The 19,355-nt window shown below is 40.1% G+C and overlaps 1 protein-coding gene across 3 annotated transcripts in view; it reads left to right on the forward strand.

Annotated features, from left to right (window-relative positions):
* Window positions 1-5,675: 5,675 nt before the first annotated feature.
* Window positions 5,676-19,355, forward strand: part of LOC113163497 (sodium channel protein type 4 subunit alpha-like) — a 124,144-nt gene continuing 110,464 nt past the window's right edge. For all 3 annotated transcript variants that reach the window (XM_026362194.2, XM_026362193.2, XM_026362192.2), the window contains exons 1-5: window positions 5,676-5,798; window positions 5,971-6,114; window positions 10,857-10,975; window positions 16,722-16,811; window positions 18,078-18,206. In XM_026362194.2, the coding sequence (XP_026217979.1) occupies window positions 5,676-5,798; window positions 5,971-6,114; window positions 10,857-10,975; window positions 16,722-16,811; window positions 18,078-18,206 (605 nt within the window). The remainder of the gene's footprint in view (window positions 5,799-5,970; window positions 6,115-10,856; window positions 10,976-16,721; window positions 16,812-18,077; window positions 18,207-19,355) is intronic.

Consider the following 19,355-nt stretch of genomic DNA (forward strand, 5'->3'; position numbering starts at 1 on the left):
TTTGGGCAAACCTTTAAATGTGGATTCTTCAAAACCTCTAAAAAGATAATTGGAAGATCACTTACTGCATGAGTTAGGGCAATAAAAGCTTTTTGGCAAAAACAAAAAGCAAAACAAACAAACAAACAAAAAAATGATGTTAGCACCAACTTTTGCACTAGGGATAAAACAGTTGCCAGTTTCATGGTAAACCATGGTAACATTTCGGGTTAGTATTCACATTTTAATTATCTATCTGAAGGATGAAATACATTTCTGAAAGTAAATATTCACATCAGTGCAAATTGGCCCTTGCGTGGAAAAAAAAAAATGCAGACAGTAGACTCAGTGCTCGTTGGCATGTTAGCTTGTTAGTCTATTAGCTTTTTGACAGCACTCCTGTGTGATCTGCACTCTTGTTGCTTGAAAGGTGCACAATCCTACTTAAACTTCAAATACTTGTACAGTTTAGTTGTGCATGTAAGAGAAAACATTGATATGAATCTAAATATCACCATCACGAACAATAACAATAGTATAATAATAATAATAATAATAATAATCATCATCATCATCATCATCATCATAATCATCATCATTGTCATAGATAAATGTGTACCATTTGTTTTTCAGAACCTTTAAATTTCTGTTATAATAATGATAACATGATCATTTTGGTCTTTATAATAGTGATATTACATTTTAATACTGTTTCATCTTGCACAACAACATATAACATCCGTTGTAGACTTTTTTTCCTCCCAACTCTTAAGACCTATTAGTCCTTTATTCAAGTTTTCTAAGATTAGAAGTTGACATTTCATATCTTTTCAAAAGTTTTGTCATTAATGATCTTCCATACTTTCCATCAAAGCAGCATGAGCACTCACTCTTAAACAAAATGATTCACATGAACAAGTCTCCAGCCACTGACTCATGAAACCACAGGAGTGGATGATAATGTCTCACTCTGCATACTATTTACAGTTTTACACAGCACGTCTGCCAAAATGCAAACACTTTTTTTTAGGATGTACTTTGTTAATTCAAGTATTTTAGTAGTTTGACCTTATTTGACAAAAGAGCTTCAGACATGATGTGGTAACAGTCGATGCAGCAGAGAGAGAGACTGTAGTTCGCCAGAGGTTTGGGAGAAACGCTTGGAGGAGAAAAGAGCAATTCAAGCGTGTGACCATTCTGTTCACACACACACACACACACACGCAGCAGGAGGAACAGAGGGGCACATACTGTATCTGATGAATAGTTGAAATGGTATGGAAATAAAGGAGAACAGAATATGCATGCACCTCCGCCAAGCACACACACAGATGATGCAGGGCTGACGAATGTCTGAATAACATAACTCACTAAAGGAACATTCTGAAAACTGACTGGGAAATCCTTGTTGACCGGTGAATACTTGATCTTTGTCTTTGTCATGCACCCAGGATTAAAGCCCAGTTCGCAAAGTCAAGTCACAATGATGCTGACTGTTCATAGTCTTAGTTAAATAGTTATGTTATTATTATTTTGGAAATCTGACCCCTTCTAAAATTGGTGGTGCTGGAAATTTAAAACAAATGTGTCCCCTTGAAATAAGACATTGTGTTTCTTTAGGCGGAATATTAAATAAATAACGTCCAGTAATAGTCCTACAGTTACTCTCATCTTAAAGTGTCATGCTGAAGTTTTATTGTTGTTCATGTGTTTTCAGTCATTTCTGAAGTATCCCATGAAGAAATCTCAGTCCCCTAATATGAGCACTGGGCAGGGAAAACTTAATTTTGGCTGTGGATTTATTTTTGTTTTGATCCTGTATCCAGCTCATATAATACATCCATGAGAAACAGACCAAATCCACACAGGAGCCATTTTCCACTGACATCACGTTCGCAATGGGAAATTTACCAGATAGATAATGTTGTATTGCTGTTTTCCAGGTTGTAAGTAATAATATATGTGATGAAATAAAATAAAAGCGATGAAATAATAGTTCTGTCAGATTCCCAACATTTGTAGGACTGAGTTGGATTGAATTCGAACCTGGGTTTACTGCTCGGAAGGCAGCTCCACATAAGAAACATCATCCCAGTAAGAATTAAAGGTCAAGTCAGTTGTCATGTTGATCACGTGATGTCAGAAACATCAGATATAACAAGATATCAAAAGTTAGTGTACATATTTAATGTTTGGTATTAAATATGTAATTAAATATATGAATGTTAATCTTGAAGGGAAGCTACTGGTGAGAGCCTGAATATGACTACATGAAAGATGTAGGAGGTGTGACAGTGTATAGACACACTCTGACGCCTACATGTCTGCCCATTGTGCTTCAGTGTCTCTGTGACTTTCTGGATGCACATTTGCATGTGTGCGTCCTTCCTGAGGGCGATGCTTGTTTGGTTGGTGGGTCGTCTGTGTTGGTGTTTTGACCCAGAAATTCATCGAGCCTCCATCTCTCTCTGTGTTTCGTAACATCTTTCTCTTCACTCTGCGTCTGTAGTTAAACTCCATCTGTTATTGTCTCTCATCCTGCCCACATTAAACCATTTCACTTTGTGTTGTGAGTGAATTAAAGTTTCAGTTTGCCCCTGAGCAAGGCAGCTGCTAAATTAGGAGGAAACCTACTTTCTTCAAGGTTATCATCCACTAACTAACACAAACTATAACATTTCTGCCTGTCTGAACAGGCGAGAGAAAACAATGATGTTTTGTCGTTTCTTTGTAAGAAAAGAGCATTTTTTATTTCCAGTGAGGTTCCTCCCTGAATAAATAGCCATTTATGTAATCTGTTAATTTTATTATAATATAATTACATGTATATGTTGTAATCAACATGAATAAATGCAACATTAAAACTTAAAGCTTCAATAAAGATGAAGATGCTGTGACTCAGAAAACAGAGACATCATTAAAATAGCTAAAACCTGTAGATACGCTGGGAGATCTGAAGGCAGATTTGAGGAAATTTGTTCACCAGTTTGATGTTTGCTGAGGCTAAAAGAAGAAAGGTGATAAAATAATGGAGAGGTAAAGGAGAAGAAAGCAAACCAAACAGGAACAGTCCTTTCTTTCTGCAACATTTGAGTCAGATGTGGTGAAACCCTGTGTGAAAAGCTTGTGTTTGACAAGTTAGAGTACAGTAATCTTGTTCCTTGCTGGAGTATTTGTTTGATTTAAATAGAGGTACAGTCTGTAGAAGGTTACTGTCAAAGTTTCCTGGAAACAGTGCTGCGGTTTGAAAGGGTACTTAAAAAACTGTGTGACCAATCAAATGCTGCTCAGGGTGCCGCATTCAGAGTAATGAATCATTCATAAAACAAGTGTGTCTGACAGATTTTAAAAAGGTGTTTACAACATGTCACATTAGGACCTGACAGTAAAGTGTTTGAGCTGAGATTGGCGGCTGAACACAGTGTACAGTATGAATTATATTCTCTTGAGTTTGAGACCTCAAGAGAGGTCCTCGCTTCATCAATGGATCACTGATGGTGGCTAAGACTCAATTTTAAAATTAAAGTTAGAATTAGTGTTAAGTTGAATGCACCTTTGAAGTTAGGAATGGGCCTGAGTGAGTGGTCCATCACATTTGTGCTGCTAGTTGTGATGGATATGGACAGAAATAATTTTCAGTACATTTAGATTCTATATGTGGGATGTTAATGTTAGCCTTTGAAAGAACAGACTAGTGAAAATAGACAAGATGATGCACCATGTGGTGAATGTACATCTGCAAAAAACTTCATTAAAACTAAAGATCAAGTTTATTCAGGCATTATTATTTTAGGCACATTGTATTTATTAATACTCTTGACTCTTGATCTGAAGATCAGATCACATTTTATGACAAATTCGTGCAATTATACTCAGAACTTGTAAATAAGAAATGAACCACAAGCACTTTCTGTGTTTCCTCTTTTTCTCCTGATATATAAGAGTCATAATTAACATGACTGCTTGTGGGATTTGACACAATTAAATCTATGTAGTAAACGGGTATTTGCTGAATTAATTGGTTTTGATATTTATCTGGGGAGGACAGTCTCATTTTACTTTTTTACATTTTTGTTCCATTAGCAATCTTGCTATCCTTTAAATGTGTCTTGTGACCTTGGGAACGCATTATGTCAGAGGAGACAAGGAGAGCGGTACGAACATATGTGTACGTGACCAAGTGTTGGAGCCGAATGGAAACCAGGACCGAACAGCTCATCAGGACCTCCTGTACTTCACATACGTGTGTGTATGTGTGTGAGACTGAGTGGATGACAGCTTTTGATAAGAATGGAAAACAGAGCTAGATCTTCCTTTGATGTGGACACACACACACACACACACACACACACACACACACACACACACACACACTTCAGAAATCAGATTTGGGAGCTGTGAAGAATAAATGCATGAAGGGTTGAAAAACGAGGCCTGTCTAATCATTCAATTAGGATCCAAGGCAGATGGTCAGGACACACACACCTGCACCTGCACACGCACACACACATGCACACAGACCTGTTACACACTTTGTCAGTCTTACTCTCTTCAAACTCTCCCTTTCTTTGTGTGTAATCCTATAGTCACTCCCTCTCTCACTCTCCCTTCTCAGTGTAACTCTATACTCCATCGCTCTGTTTCCGACTCCTAATGAGACGATATTGTCTCACTGCACTTTATTACCTGTACATCCCATAATAATTTCGCTGGATAGTTTCTTTCTGTCTCTCTGTTTTATATCAGCTACCATGTACCAGCCTCCCTGGAGGTTAAATCTTTAAATTATAAGGCCAAAAATATGCAGACGTTCAAACGTCATATTCCAGTTTAAGTATATGCTTATAAGTAGTATTGCATATTACTGTTCTGTAGAAGTACAATACATCTGTCTTAGCCAGCAACTAGCTATTTTTGTAGTGTTACTCATTCAAAGCAGGTCTAATGCCGATCAACATGCTTTGTTGGGTTTTTAAGCTACAGTATTAAGACACTTTGTGAAGCTGCTCACTGCGATATCACTTTTAGCATTTGAGGTGCTGAGCTGAGCAGGTGTGATTGTGCTTCATCAGGTTGAAGTCGATCATAAGGAGTTTTTTAGACTGATTGCTGCCCTTTCAAATGGTCCAAGAGGCTGCTGGGTGATGAGCGAGGTGAAGCTGTGGGGCTGTCCTGAGCAGCAGACCGCTGTCTGACGGGACACAATCATCCCGCCGGTGAAGAAGCCGTTCAATCACAGCTCTGTCCTGACGTTCAGAGACCCTCAATGCTCTCAAATCAAACTCCGCTCATCTCATAATTCACAATATACTCAACAGTCAGCCACCTCAAATTTGATCTAGTGTGAATTTTAGATTTATCATTTAAAAGACAAAACCTGGGTTATTATTACTACAAACTATTCTGAATTTGTCTCACCACACATTCATTTATTTAAGATTATTAAATGGTCATGGATAAAAGAGACTATTTGAATTGGGTGACATATCATGTGTCGACCCTCCATTTAATTTGTCTTTTTTGCTCCTCCACCTGACTCCTTTGTCCTGCGGTGGCTACATGTTACTTAACTTGACTTTAGGTTGCAGTAAACTGTTTGCACAGACAACCTACAGGGCTGTTTTTTTTATTTTTAGTCTCCTGTGTGTCTGCAGCTGGTATACTGGGCCAGTCAGCAGCAGGATCAGGATGAGAAGATGGCTGGCTGTGTGTTTCCAATGGGACCAGAGAGCTTTCAGCGCTTCACGCCGGACTCCCTGGCGGCCATCGAGCAGCGCATCGCCCAGGAGGAGGCCCGACGCAGTAAACACTACCAGGAGGTACACACACATTTGTCAAACACAAACACAAAAGCTGATTGTTAGAATTAAATGGAGTAAAGATAATGAAGGATAAAACCTGAATGAAATGAAGATGGGAGGCGAAATCAGCAGGTAGGTGTGAGTTTATTCAGAGGTGGTGATGTTGTCTGTGTGTGTGTGTTTGTTTTAGGACCTGGGCGATGTGGAGGTCCTCCGGCGTCGGCCCGACCTGGAGGCAGGAAAACAGCTGCCGCGCATTTTTGCCGACATCCCGTCTCATCTGGTGGGCGTTCCCCTGGAAGACATTGACCCGTACTACTTCAAAGACCAGAGGGTAGGTCACCTAGAAAGTGTGTGTGTGTATGTGTGTGTTTCGGAAATACCCCTTCTCCTGCTGGAGAATCCCTGGAAGAAAAATCAACTCTTTGTTCGCCTACTTCACTGAAGACCAGAGGGGAGGTGACAGAGCGTGTGTGGGAGAGACAGAGAGGGGAAACTAGAGAACATGAACAGAAAGGAAAAGGGTATTTTTCTTTCTGTCATGTGTTTATCCCCCTCTTTTTCTTTTTTGCCTTCTTTCACACCAAAAAAACTTTCATCTTTTCTCTCCCACACTCACTTTTTCTATTTGAGGGCGAAAGCAAAACCTGTGTTATTTAGGCTGGTTGGACTCTGTTTATTTCGGGTAGATCTGATTCATACAAAAATTGTCATTTCTGCGAGGACAGAAACATGCTTTATTCTGACATAATAAACTTAGATTTAGTTTCTGTTGCTCCACATGCTGTCTATTGTTTAGACTGCTAAACCAACAGGATTAGCCAAAGTTCCTAGGTCTTTACAGTACTGGACAGTTTCAGATATAGTTCAGTTGAATGAAGATGAAACCTGGAATCAGAAACATATTTTGTCTTGTGGCCATTCACTACATTCTTGAGATTATACAGAGATATCTGAAGAATGTTAAAGGCAGTGTCATCTGCATAGAAACAAATGATTTGAGCTCTGACCTCGTGTAGTACAGTATGCTACTACATATACAAATAGGAAAGATTAGACTGATCTGCTGTACATTGTTGCAAAACGTCTGCCATTTGATGATCATTGTTATCGGGACCATAGACGTTTGTTAATAGGCCCCTACTCCACCACCACCTCTTAGTCAACTCAGTATATGCTTTAGGTTCAGATTCTGCTTTATTGGTCAAGTTTGTTTATGCAAGGAATTTAACTCTGGTTCCTTGTTGCTGTTACTGTACTTTTGCAGTGTGTGAGCTAAAATTTAACATACAGCAGAAACAGAGATAGACAAGTTGCACAAGGATAAATAATATAAACAGACAATTATGCACAAGTAAGCACTCGACAAACATATAGCAGCAGCAAACAAATAGCGACAGGTCAAACACATTTTGAAAAGATCGAAAGAAAGACACAACACCGTTAAATGCCTTTGAATGGGTAAGCTAATAGTGTAATGGATATACATATCATAGCACAGTGGGTGGTTATGTACAGTTAGTGCATGTGTCTATGCATACAGCTTAACCCGTATTCAACGTAACCAACAGTAATCACTACTACCGCTAGAGGTCACCTTATTTAACACATATCAGTGATACAGTATGCTCCTTCTGGGCTCTGTCATGTGCAGCCGGTCCCTACTAAAACATTATTTTGGTTGTGATAACACCTGATAACAATGGGGTTTTAACATTCAATATGGCTGTTGTAAAAGTTGCAGCAACAATGCTCAGGTGCCTTTTTAGGCATATCAGTTTTGAATGAGACCAAGTGAAGAGGAAAATGCAACAATCAACCAATTCATACGAAAGGAAACAAACTGTAGGACTGAAGTACTCTCAGTCTTCTCCATCTGCTCTTTTTGCTCTTCCGTTTCTCTCCTTTTATCTTGAGGCAGCCTCCTCTCGCTCCATCTCTTTCCATTTCTCTTCCTCAGGCCGCCTCTCTGTCCTCTGCTGTGTCATTCTCTCTTTAGCTCAGGTGTGTTTGTTTCCTCTGGGTTTAAGCAATCATCCAGTGTGAACACACACATCACATCCTTTGTGTGTGTTTGTTATGGTCTCTGTGCCAGTTGGTTTGCAGGAACACTCAGAGTTTGGGGGATTGAACTAGAAACACACCCAGAACCTCTGAGCCTGTGTTCATGTTCTGTTGCACTAATTGCAATGTTCAGCTGAATTTTCTCTGGGATTTAAACAGTCAAAGGTCATGGCAGGGATTTAGATGTTTTTCAATTTATAGTTCGGTTTCGTTGGCATCCACATTACATCATTAGTAAAGTGGCCAACTAGGTGTATGAATAAAGCACTAAATGGTTTTGCCAAAGTATGAATGATGAGGAAATATAATTGCAGACTGGATAACGTTCACTGGAAATTGTTTCTAGTTTATGATACACAAAGGGAAAGGAAAAACACAGCACAGGTTTTAATATATACATTCTACATGTGGTTTGGTTTATTAAAACACTTTAATTAGGGCCGACCAGACATTGTGATTTGAATTGAAAATTGGAAAAAGTCCAAGTCACCATTATGTTTTTTTTAATCAACATTTAGCTAAGATCACCACCACCCTTAACCACAACCAAGTGCTATGTCCTGGTTACAGTCTGTGCTTTTTGGCTGCCACTGCATTCAAGGGCCATTTGTTGCTGTCATTTACCCCTGGGCTTGGCTAAATCTGTCTGCACCCTTCCACAACCAGAAGCACCAGATTTACCACTGCTCACCACAGCATGTGCTGCCTGAATACCATCACCAATACAACAAACCACACCAAGAGGCACTGTAAGCTGCATATGCTGTGCGTCTATGCAAACTCAAACCCTGTTTTTTAAACTGAAATGCATACGAAGACCTTACTACTATATGTAGGTAAAGTTTCAAACATGAGAGAGAGAAGTAGAAGTTTAGATGTTTACATAATTATGTTCCTTTAAAACAAAAATACCTCTATTTCTGTCTGTGGTATCTGTGGTTTTGTGTATCGAGGTCAATGAGGCTACAGCCAAAACACCAAACAATGGGTGCAAAAAGAATGAGAATGATTCACTGTTTTTCTAAACAATATGGCCGGAAATAACACTGGAAGTCCATTAATGATTTTTAACATTTTGGCATGCACCAATCTTTACACACTCAGATCAATATATTAACTTGGCGTTTGGCTTGTCCTGCATTTTAAATCAGCATGTCAGAGACTATGAATGTGTAAATAACCACAGCTGTCATAAAAAAATATATTTAAAAAAATATAAATCTTAAAATGTATATTATATTAGGATTAAATAATGTCACTTAACTTACATGTATTTGTTTATTTATCGCAGAAAATGTATACCACTCTCCACCTTATGCCATTACTGGTTTTATTAATCGCTAACAATCAAGGATGAATGCTTTTACATCACTTATAAGCATTAATTATTAAGAGGTTGCCATACCCTAAGACATTGTTCTAATGGAGAACCGAAAGGCCAAAATACATCTATTAACAATGTATTTCAAAATAATATTATTAAAAATGCCCTTAAAATATAGTTATTTAACATTTCAAACTTCTGCTCTAAAAACATTATAAGCAAATAATAAGACATATCGAACACCTGCCAGTCATTTCAAAAACATTAATAATGATGTAAAAGAAATAGTAAATTATTTATTTAAGTATCTGTTATTAATTATTTAGAACCTGTTTATAAAGAGGGCTTTACTAGACTGTGGTTTCCAGGTATCTTAAAAGTCATATAGATGAAGAAGAGAATGTGTGTTTACCAGAATATCTGTGCAGCAAATATGATGTAGAGCAGGTTAATGTGATCAAAGCATCTAGCCAGTTACTTTTTGTTGTTTGTTCATCTAAAATATCATTATCAAACATAAGCGCCAAACCTTTACAGTGAAACTTGGTTTAATTTTAACTGTTGCTTCGACATCTCGACAGCTCCAACAACCACACACCTCTGTTCCATCCATCCCTCCGTTATCCGAACCACCGGAGGATTGCTGGAGCCTGTGTCCCAGCTGTTATATACTGAAGGCTTCCCCTTATCATAATGGGTGTTTCTGATTTTCATAAAATTACTACACATTATAATACAAGGAATCACTTTATGGGGCTTCTTCAGAAGTAAGGAAACGATCGAGGCTAATGTTACTTCTCCATGAATCCTGTGTCCTAATGAATGAGACACTAGTGCTTTTATTACATACAAACTTCCACATTAACACAGGCTGTCTGAATCTGTCAGGTTGAGCTGCTGATGACAGCGTAGCCTTATTTAGGATTATAGTGGATATATGAAAGGCACAGCCCTGGGAAGATGGGGCCACTGGTTACCTGGCACAGGGGTGTGATGATTTGATGACATTTATTCTGCAACAAGCCACCAGGGGAACAGGAGTTGGCGGCTAACTAGGAGGATGCAAGATGTTTTGCTACAGCTTCAGCTACATGCTCATGCAAAATAAGAAGAGAGACGGCAAGAGGAAGCAAAAACCTAGAGCACATCAACACTTGTGGTGTCGTTTGGCTTATTCCAAACAATCAGAACCATCATAGTTATAGTTATCATAGACTTAAAGGTCCTAAAGTGTTTACCAGCGATGGTCCAGTCATTCAGACACAGACTTTGTGTCATTTTCTCCCTCTGTAAACGGCCTTATGTTTTTTTGAAACCTGCTTGTAAAAGGCGATGTACTCGGGCAGAAAATGCTCTTATTTGATATTCAACTTAATGTGATTCACCAGTGCAGCAGCCTACTGCAAACTACAGCGCTCCAGAGCAGCTGCAGCTGACATGTCTGAGCTTCGATCACAGATACTTTATAATAGTAGATATTATAGATATTATAAACTTAACTTGTCAGAGGGGACTGCTGAGATCAACCGACGTGCCTAAAAAGATGAACAAAACAAATCTGACACCTAAAACTGGGAGTCAGTGCAGGGTTTGTGTTATTTTGTCCACCTGCTGTAGGTCACATGTCTACAACCCAATCACTGAATTCATCTTTACATAAATGTATTTTCTCTCTCTCTCTGTTGCAGACCTTCATAGTCCTGAACAAAGGGAAGGCCATCTTCCGCTTCAGTGCCACATCAGCTCTCTACATCTTCAGCCCTTTTCACCCCATCCGCAGAATCGCCATCAAGATCCTGGTCCACTCATATCCTTACACATACACCAGTACTACTGCGTAGTGCAGTATGTACTCTGCATGATCCACTGCTGACTGCAGGCGACGGCTGCATGGACGTTCAGCCATGCAGCATGGAGGGTTTTTTTTGGACTGGGTGAAGAAATTTTGATTCATTTGTTTTAGCTTCAGAAAATGAAAATATGCTTTTTAAAATTTTTTTCTTTACTTTTTCTTACTTTTATTGCTCAGCGTACAGGCACAGAGCCAATGAAACGCAGTAATGAGTGGTCTCAGCGTCCTGGTAGTTGTAGCTGGTCGATGTAGAATGGGCAATCCAAAATTATTTTCTTGCAGCAATAATTATGGTAGAGAAAAAATACTAGATTACCTGGATTTACAAACATAAATCCATGTAGATTATCACTGTGTGGGTTAAACACAGCTGGAAGTCGAACCTCACCTTCTCAATGTTCTTCTTCCTCTTCTGTTATAACTCTGTGCCGTCTCTCCTTGCCCTCAGTTCCTTCTTCATTAGAAGCGGCCCGCTCTTTAAAAGTTGAACATTGGCCAAGAAGGTTAAAGTAGACGTTAAATTCCTCCGTTTACAGTGTTTCTTCCTCCTGAAGGTTGTTGTTAGTTTGCCAGCTGAGGCAGCCCATTCTCACTGCAGAGGTGTCAGATACTAATGCTAAATATCAGGAAAACAGCAGCATTTTTTCCACATTTATCAAAATTCATTTATCTCCGTGATTACAGGACTATATGATATTATTCAGCACATATTTTATTAACAGTTTAACGCTGCATAATCGTCGTGTGACTGCTTAAAACGGTCCTAAATACTGAATCTGACAGCTGGATGGTTCCCAGACACACATAAAGGAATGAGCGTATTTACCAATCACATCAGCCGACTCTGTGTGTGTGTGTGTGTGTGTGTGTGTGTGTGTGTGTGTGTGTGTGTGTGTGTGTGTGTGTGTGTGTGTGTATGAATCAGAGGACTCATCCTCTTGGTCATATTTCTTAGCCAGACATCATCTCGAGCTGTCAGGCGAACCATAAACATGACCAGTAAATATTACCCAGCCTTCATCAAGGTGGTGTCCCCCACGCGGCACCCCTCCTACACACAGACACACTCAGTAAATACAGTATATACAAACTTTACAGACACACACACACAGTAATCTCCCATCTGACTGAATCTCAGGGACTGCCACCAATCCCTGACATTTGACCTGCAGCCATTCTCACAATTGTCAGGGACAGAAAATCTGATTCAGCTGTGTTCGTTTTTACCTGCAGATATGCTGTGTTATCTCTGTTTACATCACTCTGTGACCAGGAGTGAACGAGTTTCATGACTGAAACCAACCAACCAACCCCTAAAACGTAGGTCTCTGCAGCAAAAAATGCTTATTGTAGGAAACATAATCATAGGGTGGATTATTATTGTTCTGCTGCAACATATTTCTTGGTTGGGTTGAGCCGGGGGCGTACAGAGCTCACTAACGCAACGCTACAGAGTTCAACTTCTAGACAACAAAAGCTGTTTGGTTAAGGTTAGAGGAAGTTTGTGGTCTCTCTATTAAAGCAAACGTCAATCTTTCTCTCCAACATTAAGTTCTGTGAGAGTCTAGACACAACCATGATGTAGTCACACAAACTGGTTGTTGTTGTTGTACTGCAAGATCAGATGTTTTTTAGTTGAAAAGAAAAATGCTGTTTAGGAACATTTTGGGTTAAGTGCCAGTGTATTGTTGACTTGCCAGTCAGCATATTCTCGTTACTTTGACAGAAAACATGATCCAGGTGCAGTTTTAAGCAAAAACATATTTGTGGTTGAAGTGGAAGTAGTTTTTGCAGAGACAGGGCTGGTTGTTCACGATTAAGGAGCAAATCACTTCTTAATGCTTTACAGCATTTTTCTAGTGATCCAGGAAAAAAGTTTTAGAGTGCTACGTACAGTAACAACAAAGTTGTTATCAGCTGTTTGTTTTTTTGGATGCACCATGAAAAAGCATCAATAAGTCCTGAATCTAAAGGCTCCAGCTGTGAGATTTTCAGCCTGTCACTCCAGCTCCACGCCGACGTCCAGACGCCAAACAGACATGACAGATATGACTTCACACCCAAAACTCAACAGCCCTCCCCCGGACGCCCCCTTCTCCTGCCCCCTCCTCACCTCACACTTGTCTATTTTTACCGTGGGAGGCGGCTGCTGGTGTTGAGAGATGTCGAGCCGGCGGACACGCTGCTGTTGTCAGGGGGATAAGTGGGTGAAGAGGTCAGCAGCGGAGGTGTGGCACTGTCTGACGTGCACAGTGTGTGTTAGTGTGTGCGCGCTTTAATCAGAAACACAACAACAATTAGGACGGGTGTGCTGAGGGCGGGGAGCCGCTGCAAGAGTACAACTTGTGGTGGTGAAGTGTGCGTTTGTGTGTAAATGTTTTATAAGTGTGTGTGCGTGCGTGGGAACAAGTGTGTTCTGGATTTCTGCCCGACCACACTGGCGCCACAATGACAGGCTGCGGTGTAAGGTGGACGCACAAGCACTTCTGATATTAGAATATAAGTATTCTGTGCATGGTGTGCTTTCACTGTTTGACTACATATCCCACAGGGCTTTGCACATGGGGCTTTGCGGGAGGAGCATGCTATCCATCACACACCCCATAGCTACACATGGGTGCCTTTATTGGTTTTGCTATATTGCAGTGAATTTGAATTTGTTCAACATCTGGAGGCAGCTTTGTGTTAGCAGCACTTTTCTTTGCACTGATTTGGCCGGACACATTATTTAAGGCAGTTAGTAACAGTTATTCTCTAGATAGTGTGTGACTTTATATTTACAACACAACATACATTTTGAATGAAACAGGAGGAGGTGTTCTTAATTTACCCATTTGGCATTTGCATGTTGTATCCTATAAGCTTTTTCAGGAGTCAGGCTGGTGAGTTGGGGCTGTGACTGTGCGTGATCGCTCCTCCTAATGGGCAGATTTAGTTCAAACTGTTTTATTAGATGTTTACCTGTACATGTGTATAAAGACAAAGCAGGAGCGTGGTTCAGAAGTAATCACAGAGCTGCCAATAGGTAGATAGGTAGAGCAGCCATGGCACATATACAGTGAAATGACAGTGGATGGTGGTGCAGTGAATGAACAGACAAATAAATACAGAATAGCAGATGGACGGTGAATGTAGAAACATGCTTCAAAAACAAAACAACCAATAAAAGAAATCTGGTCTGCTGTCTGCGTCCTAAAGAACCTGAGCAGCACTGAGGAAACCATCCAAATACATGAACGTGCATTCTTTTCACTTGAATATTTATTTTTCTCTACTACTTGAGAAGGACACAGACCTGCTCTGAACAGGGGCAGGTATAACGTATAGAAATCAGTTTGTTAACAGGTGATTAGGTTAGAAAATATCAGTAATACAGGAAGCGGATGAGCAAAAGTGTGCTGCATTCATGTGGTGCTGTAAAAGAAAAAAGAAATGGCCAAAAGCCACATCACAGAGGCGTCTGGGGAAAAGAGACTGCCTGCAGCTCTGGGTTATATACGTGAGGCCCACTGAGCCCAGGTGGCTCCCCTGCTGCTGATTAAACTTCAAAAAGTCTGCAGCCCTCAGGACAGGAGTGGAGCAACAGCAGGGTGAACCGAACTGGGGGAAATATTGTACTAGTTACTAGTTTACATCAAATATAATGCATCGTTAGATGAAAGCTGGGGTGTCTATACTGTACCCAGACAGGTGTTTGCAGTTTCAGTTAAGGGGCTGATTAAACTTGCTCAGGTGGAACTGTACGTCCCTTCATTCGTGAATGTGAAACAGGTATCGCGTCATCAGTTGACCTGTTTCCTGTTTATTTTTGATTTGATCTATTTGTATAGGAAAGTGCCTACATATGAACAGAACCCAAAATCATCTGTCAGGACCTCAGGGGATCCATAATTTAACACTCTGAAAGGTACCAGTCATTAAAACAAGTACTTGAAATGATGACATGTACTTTTACTCAAGCACAGTAAGAATGCAGGATTCTTACTGTGGTCTTAGAAGTGGTACTGGGTTTGTTATGGAGTGTGACTAAAGGCAGGAAACACGAGGAAAGGAAAACATTAGTGAACATTCAGTGATGGACCAGTGTATCATCAGATATAGTCAATATTTAAATAACAACTAACATTATTTCTTTTTTAGTTTGTGCTCCAACCCCAGATGCATTTCCTCTTTGCTCCTCTTTCAAAATAAAAGCGATCTGTGGAGCAGTTAAACTAACGGTGATGTTACAGGCGTGAAATTAGAGCAGCAGATTTGAGATGAAAAAACAGAAAAGCTCTAGTGAGTAGTGTGGTGCCCCGACCTTTAGCTCACACAACGAGCTAATTGAGAGAGAGAGAAAAGGGCAAAGAAGAGAAAAGACAAAGAGTGACAGCAGGAAAGCAAAGAGAGAGGAACATAGATCCCGTGGTGGATGTGGGAGGTGTAATGACTTTACCGGTATGGTGGCCTGGGAGGTCCATAACAGCAGGGCTATCATTACGGCATAATTAGCTCCTGGCTCTGCAGTGGCGGCGGTGGCGGTGGGGGGACATTTGCGTTGTTTGTCAATCGGTAACCGTATTATCTCATCGCCTGCCACTGTGCTCCTGCAACATCATTACAGCCGGCACTCAATCAACAATTACCCCGCCGCTCAAACAACTTTCAGCTGGAGTTTGGGCCACTTTCACACAGGGAGTATGTTCCCTCTGCCAAATTACAATAATTATGATTCATTTATAGCTATGATTGACAGCTGAGCGAGGTTTCACAAAGTCTTCCCCACCCCATCATGTGTAGTGTGCTGAACATGCAGGTGAAAGTGATATTTAACATGTACCGCTGCCTCCTGACAGTTTGGAAAGTTACTGTTCCCCATTATATGATGATTAGACAAGAGCGGGCTCTTTCTCCCAACAGTGCTGTTAATGGCATATTAATTTGCTGTATTGAATGTGGCAGGCATCGGAGGGGAGCGCTGAAACTCACATGCTAACCCGGCACAGCCTTTCAGTTCACTTCGTCTTTATTTAGCCCTAATGGGAAATCAGTGAAAGGCATTTTAAATAAAGCACATGTAAAATCACTTTGGCATGCAGTTGCACACACACACACACACACACAGGGCTAAAAGAGACTTTTTTTTATTTTACATTTGCATTTCAGGTGTTCAGCTGACACTCTCCAGAGAGACATACAACGAGGGAACAAGTCATAAAAGCCTGAGTTTCTCGATCGCCAGCATTACGCCGAGCACATTTCCATTTTACATTCGAGTTGGTGCTCTTATCTACAGTGACTAAGCCATAAATCACAGAAAAGTATGCTAAATTTCTAATTCTCTGTCTGGCATTTATCATCCTCTGTACCAAACGTCACCCACCTGCTAACAAACTATAGGACTTATTAGCAAATTTGAGGTTATCACATGTCAGACCTCTGAATCTTACTAAGTAGTTTGAACATAACATAATTAAATAATAATTGTTTCTTTTTATATCATTATGTTTTGGAAACTTTCTCATGTTACAACCAAGACTGATCAATCAAAAAAGTTAATTTTGTGTTTAGTTAAATGCAGACAGGGTTCATGTTCATGAGGTGAGAGCACCTGTTGCTCGTCCTAAAGCACAGCTTTTCAAATGGTAAAACAACAAATACTTTAATACTCTGTGTGCTGTTAAATATGATGTGAAACCTTGTTCCTTAACCTGCTCACGTTATTCAGCTTGTTCATCATGTGCACCATCTTGACCAACTGTTGCTTCATGGCCATGTCCGAGCCAGCGTACTGGGCCAAATACCTGGAGTAAGTACACCTGGAGACTTTTCTGTCTGTCTGTCCATTGTTGGCTGATTATATGTTGTGCCTAAAAAGAAATGCATCACTTTGTGTTGACTTAATAGTGTCCAGACCACATAACAACACTCCTAGCACATGTTAATAACATTTATTTAGAGGAAAAAACTGAAATTACTCGTAATCCTGCAATCCAACTTTGGGGACTAATGCTGAACATCTTTCAAATACAAAAGGTACACCTTTGCTTTTTATTAGCCCACTTGTCTGTTCTCTGCGTTATGGTTATTTCTGTAAAAGTAACTGCTGCTCAACATCTGTTAGCTCCAGTCTCAGCTTGAGACATTATGATTTGACTCCTATTCGGGCTTGCGCGGTGCTGCTGACTGCCTCTTATTTCCTCTCTGCCCTGTGGAGTGATTAAACTGACACCCCAAAGGTCTAAAATCGCCACTGCTGACATCTTGAGTATCTTGGTTTGTCAGTGACTTAATGCGCCATTTCCACGTACCTGACAATAAAATCTTCTAAATGTACATTACACCTGGCGTCTCAGCCTTAGTCTCAATAAATTCATATGGTGTTGTCCAGTAAGAACTAGGATTATCCTCTAGAGATATGCTGCTGCTGCTGCTGCTGTGGCTTTCAGATGTACCTAAATGCTTTCATTAAATTCAGTTCACGTCCTTTGCAGTGCCGTTCAGGTGGAAAACTGCAGTTAAAACCTAAACTATTTAAATACCTTTCTACCACAGGAGTAAATGCAAGTATTTCACCGCCGGCTTCCAGCTGTGTTTAGACGCGAGCTGCTGCTGCTGCTCGGTCAGAAGTGACGTGACTGACTCGCTCCCTCCTGTCTGTCTGTCTTTGTACGGTTGAGTTGACTCCTGTTGGGTCAAACTTGTTTCTGGGGACAAAATAAATAAGTGAAGGATGTTTGGCTGAGAGTCGAGACTCTCTTTCTTTTCCACCTACCTGCTCATGCCCTTTCTATTTTCCCTCAACATTTCTACTTTTGCACCTCCTCCTCTTCACCCCTTCATCACTTTGTCTCTTTTTTTGCTCCATCCCTTCTTTCTTTCCTTCTCCCTGTTTTACTTGTCCATCTTACCTTAACCCCCCTTTTCTCTCTCCTCCATCCATCTTTCTTCCCTATTCATTTTCTATTTCTCTTCTTCCTCCTTTCTCACACCTTCTCACCCCTCTTCTTTTTGGACTTCCTAATCTCCATTGTTGTTATATCCTTTTTCTCACTTTCATTCCCTCACTTCCCAGATATACCTTCACTGGTATCTACACGTTCGAGTCTCTCATTAAGATCCTGGCGAGGGGTTTCTGTGTGGGACCCTTCACCTTCCTGAGGGACCCCTGGAACTGGCTCGACTTCAGCGTCATTGTCATGGCGTGAGTGAAACACACACACACACACACACACACACACACACACACACACACACAGTAACTCCAACGCATACTTTAATACGTTATACGTTAATATGTTTTCACATCTGAAAAGAAAACTCCAGCACAGACTAAAATATTGACAGAGAAGTGAAGCTTCTCTTTAAAACAATAAAACTGTGGGACAGTTATGTACTTTAATTACTTATATTTAACAACTACACTATATCAGCTTATGAATGGATCATCTTACTATAAAAAGCCAGACTGACAATAACTAACAACCTCACTGACCACGTACCTGAGAGTTCAACACGCTGCAACGTAATGAAACACCAGCAAAAAGAGAAAAAAGACTAAATATGTTTACTTCATTAGCTTAATGAATCCCCATAGCAACCACAAGCATTACCCAGACGTGTCCATCATTAGTATTGGAAGTGGTGGATAACATGTACATTTTATACTTCTATGCCTTTCTTTGCTATTCTATCTAAACTTTTTCTGTACTCCACTTCAAAAACATCATCTGTCATTATAGTGAAACCATGGAACAGGACTTAGTCCAAGAATATTGACCTGTGACAAAAGTGACTACTACTTGTAATGGTGGGTCATTGTGTTCAACACAACTGAAACCAAAGTTCATAGGATAGTAAGAAAAAATTCTAAAGTCCAACTTATCTGTTCAGCACCAGCAAAATGGATTATTACACCTGAACTGTAGCATAAGCAGTACATAGCATTTCATGTGAACTTCGTGTTCAAGTCTATACCAGGTGTGTATCTATATAGAGAAGACATAAGAAGCATGGTTATGTTTTGTAAGCAGAGTTCTATGATTATAAATGTACTAGTAGGAGTGAAAGCTAGATTATTTGTTTTTAGCTGTGTTTATTTGATATAGTATTTCTCTATTTTCTGTATAAATACTTTGGTTTGGTGCTTTCACACAACTAGACCCCAAATAATTTGACTTCTTTCCAAGCATTGCTTTCTTGACAAAAAAAACAGGTGCCACATTTTCACAACCTTACACAGTGCAGCACAATAGTTTTCAAACAACAATGCAGCTGTAAGGCACAGGTGACTAAGATAAACCAGGACCTGGAGTCAAAGACAACACAGCACAAACACATTTCATTGTTGGAT

Source organism: Anabas testudineus, chromosome 2 (assembly GCF_900324465.2).
Source record: "Anabas testudineus chromosome 2, fAnaTes1.2, whole genome shotgun sequence".
NCBI classification, from domain to species: domain Eukaryota; kingdom Metazoa; phylum Chordata; class Actinopteri; order Anabantiformes; family Anabantidae; genus Anabas; species Anabas testudineus.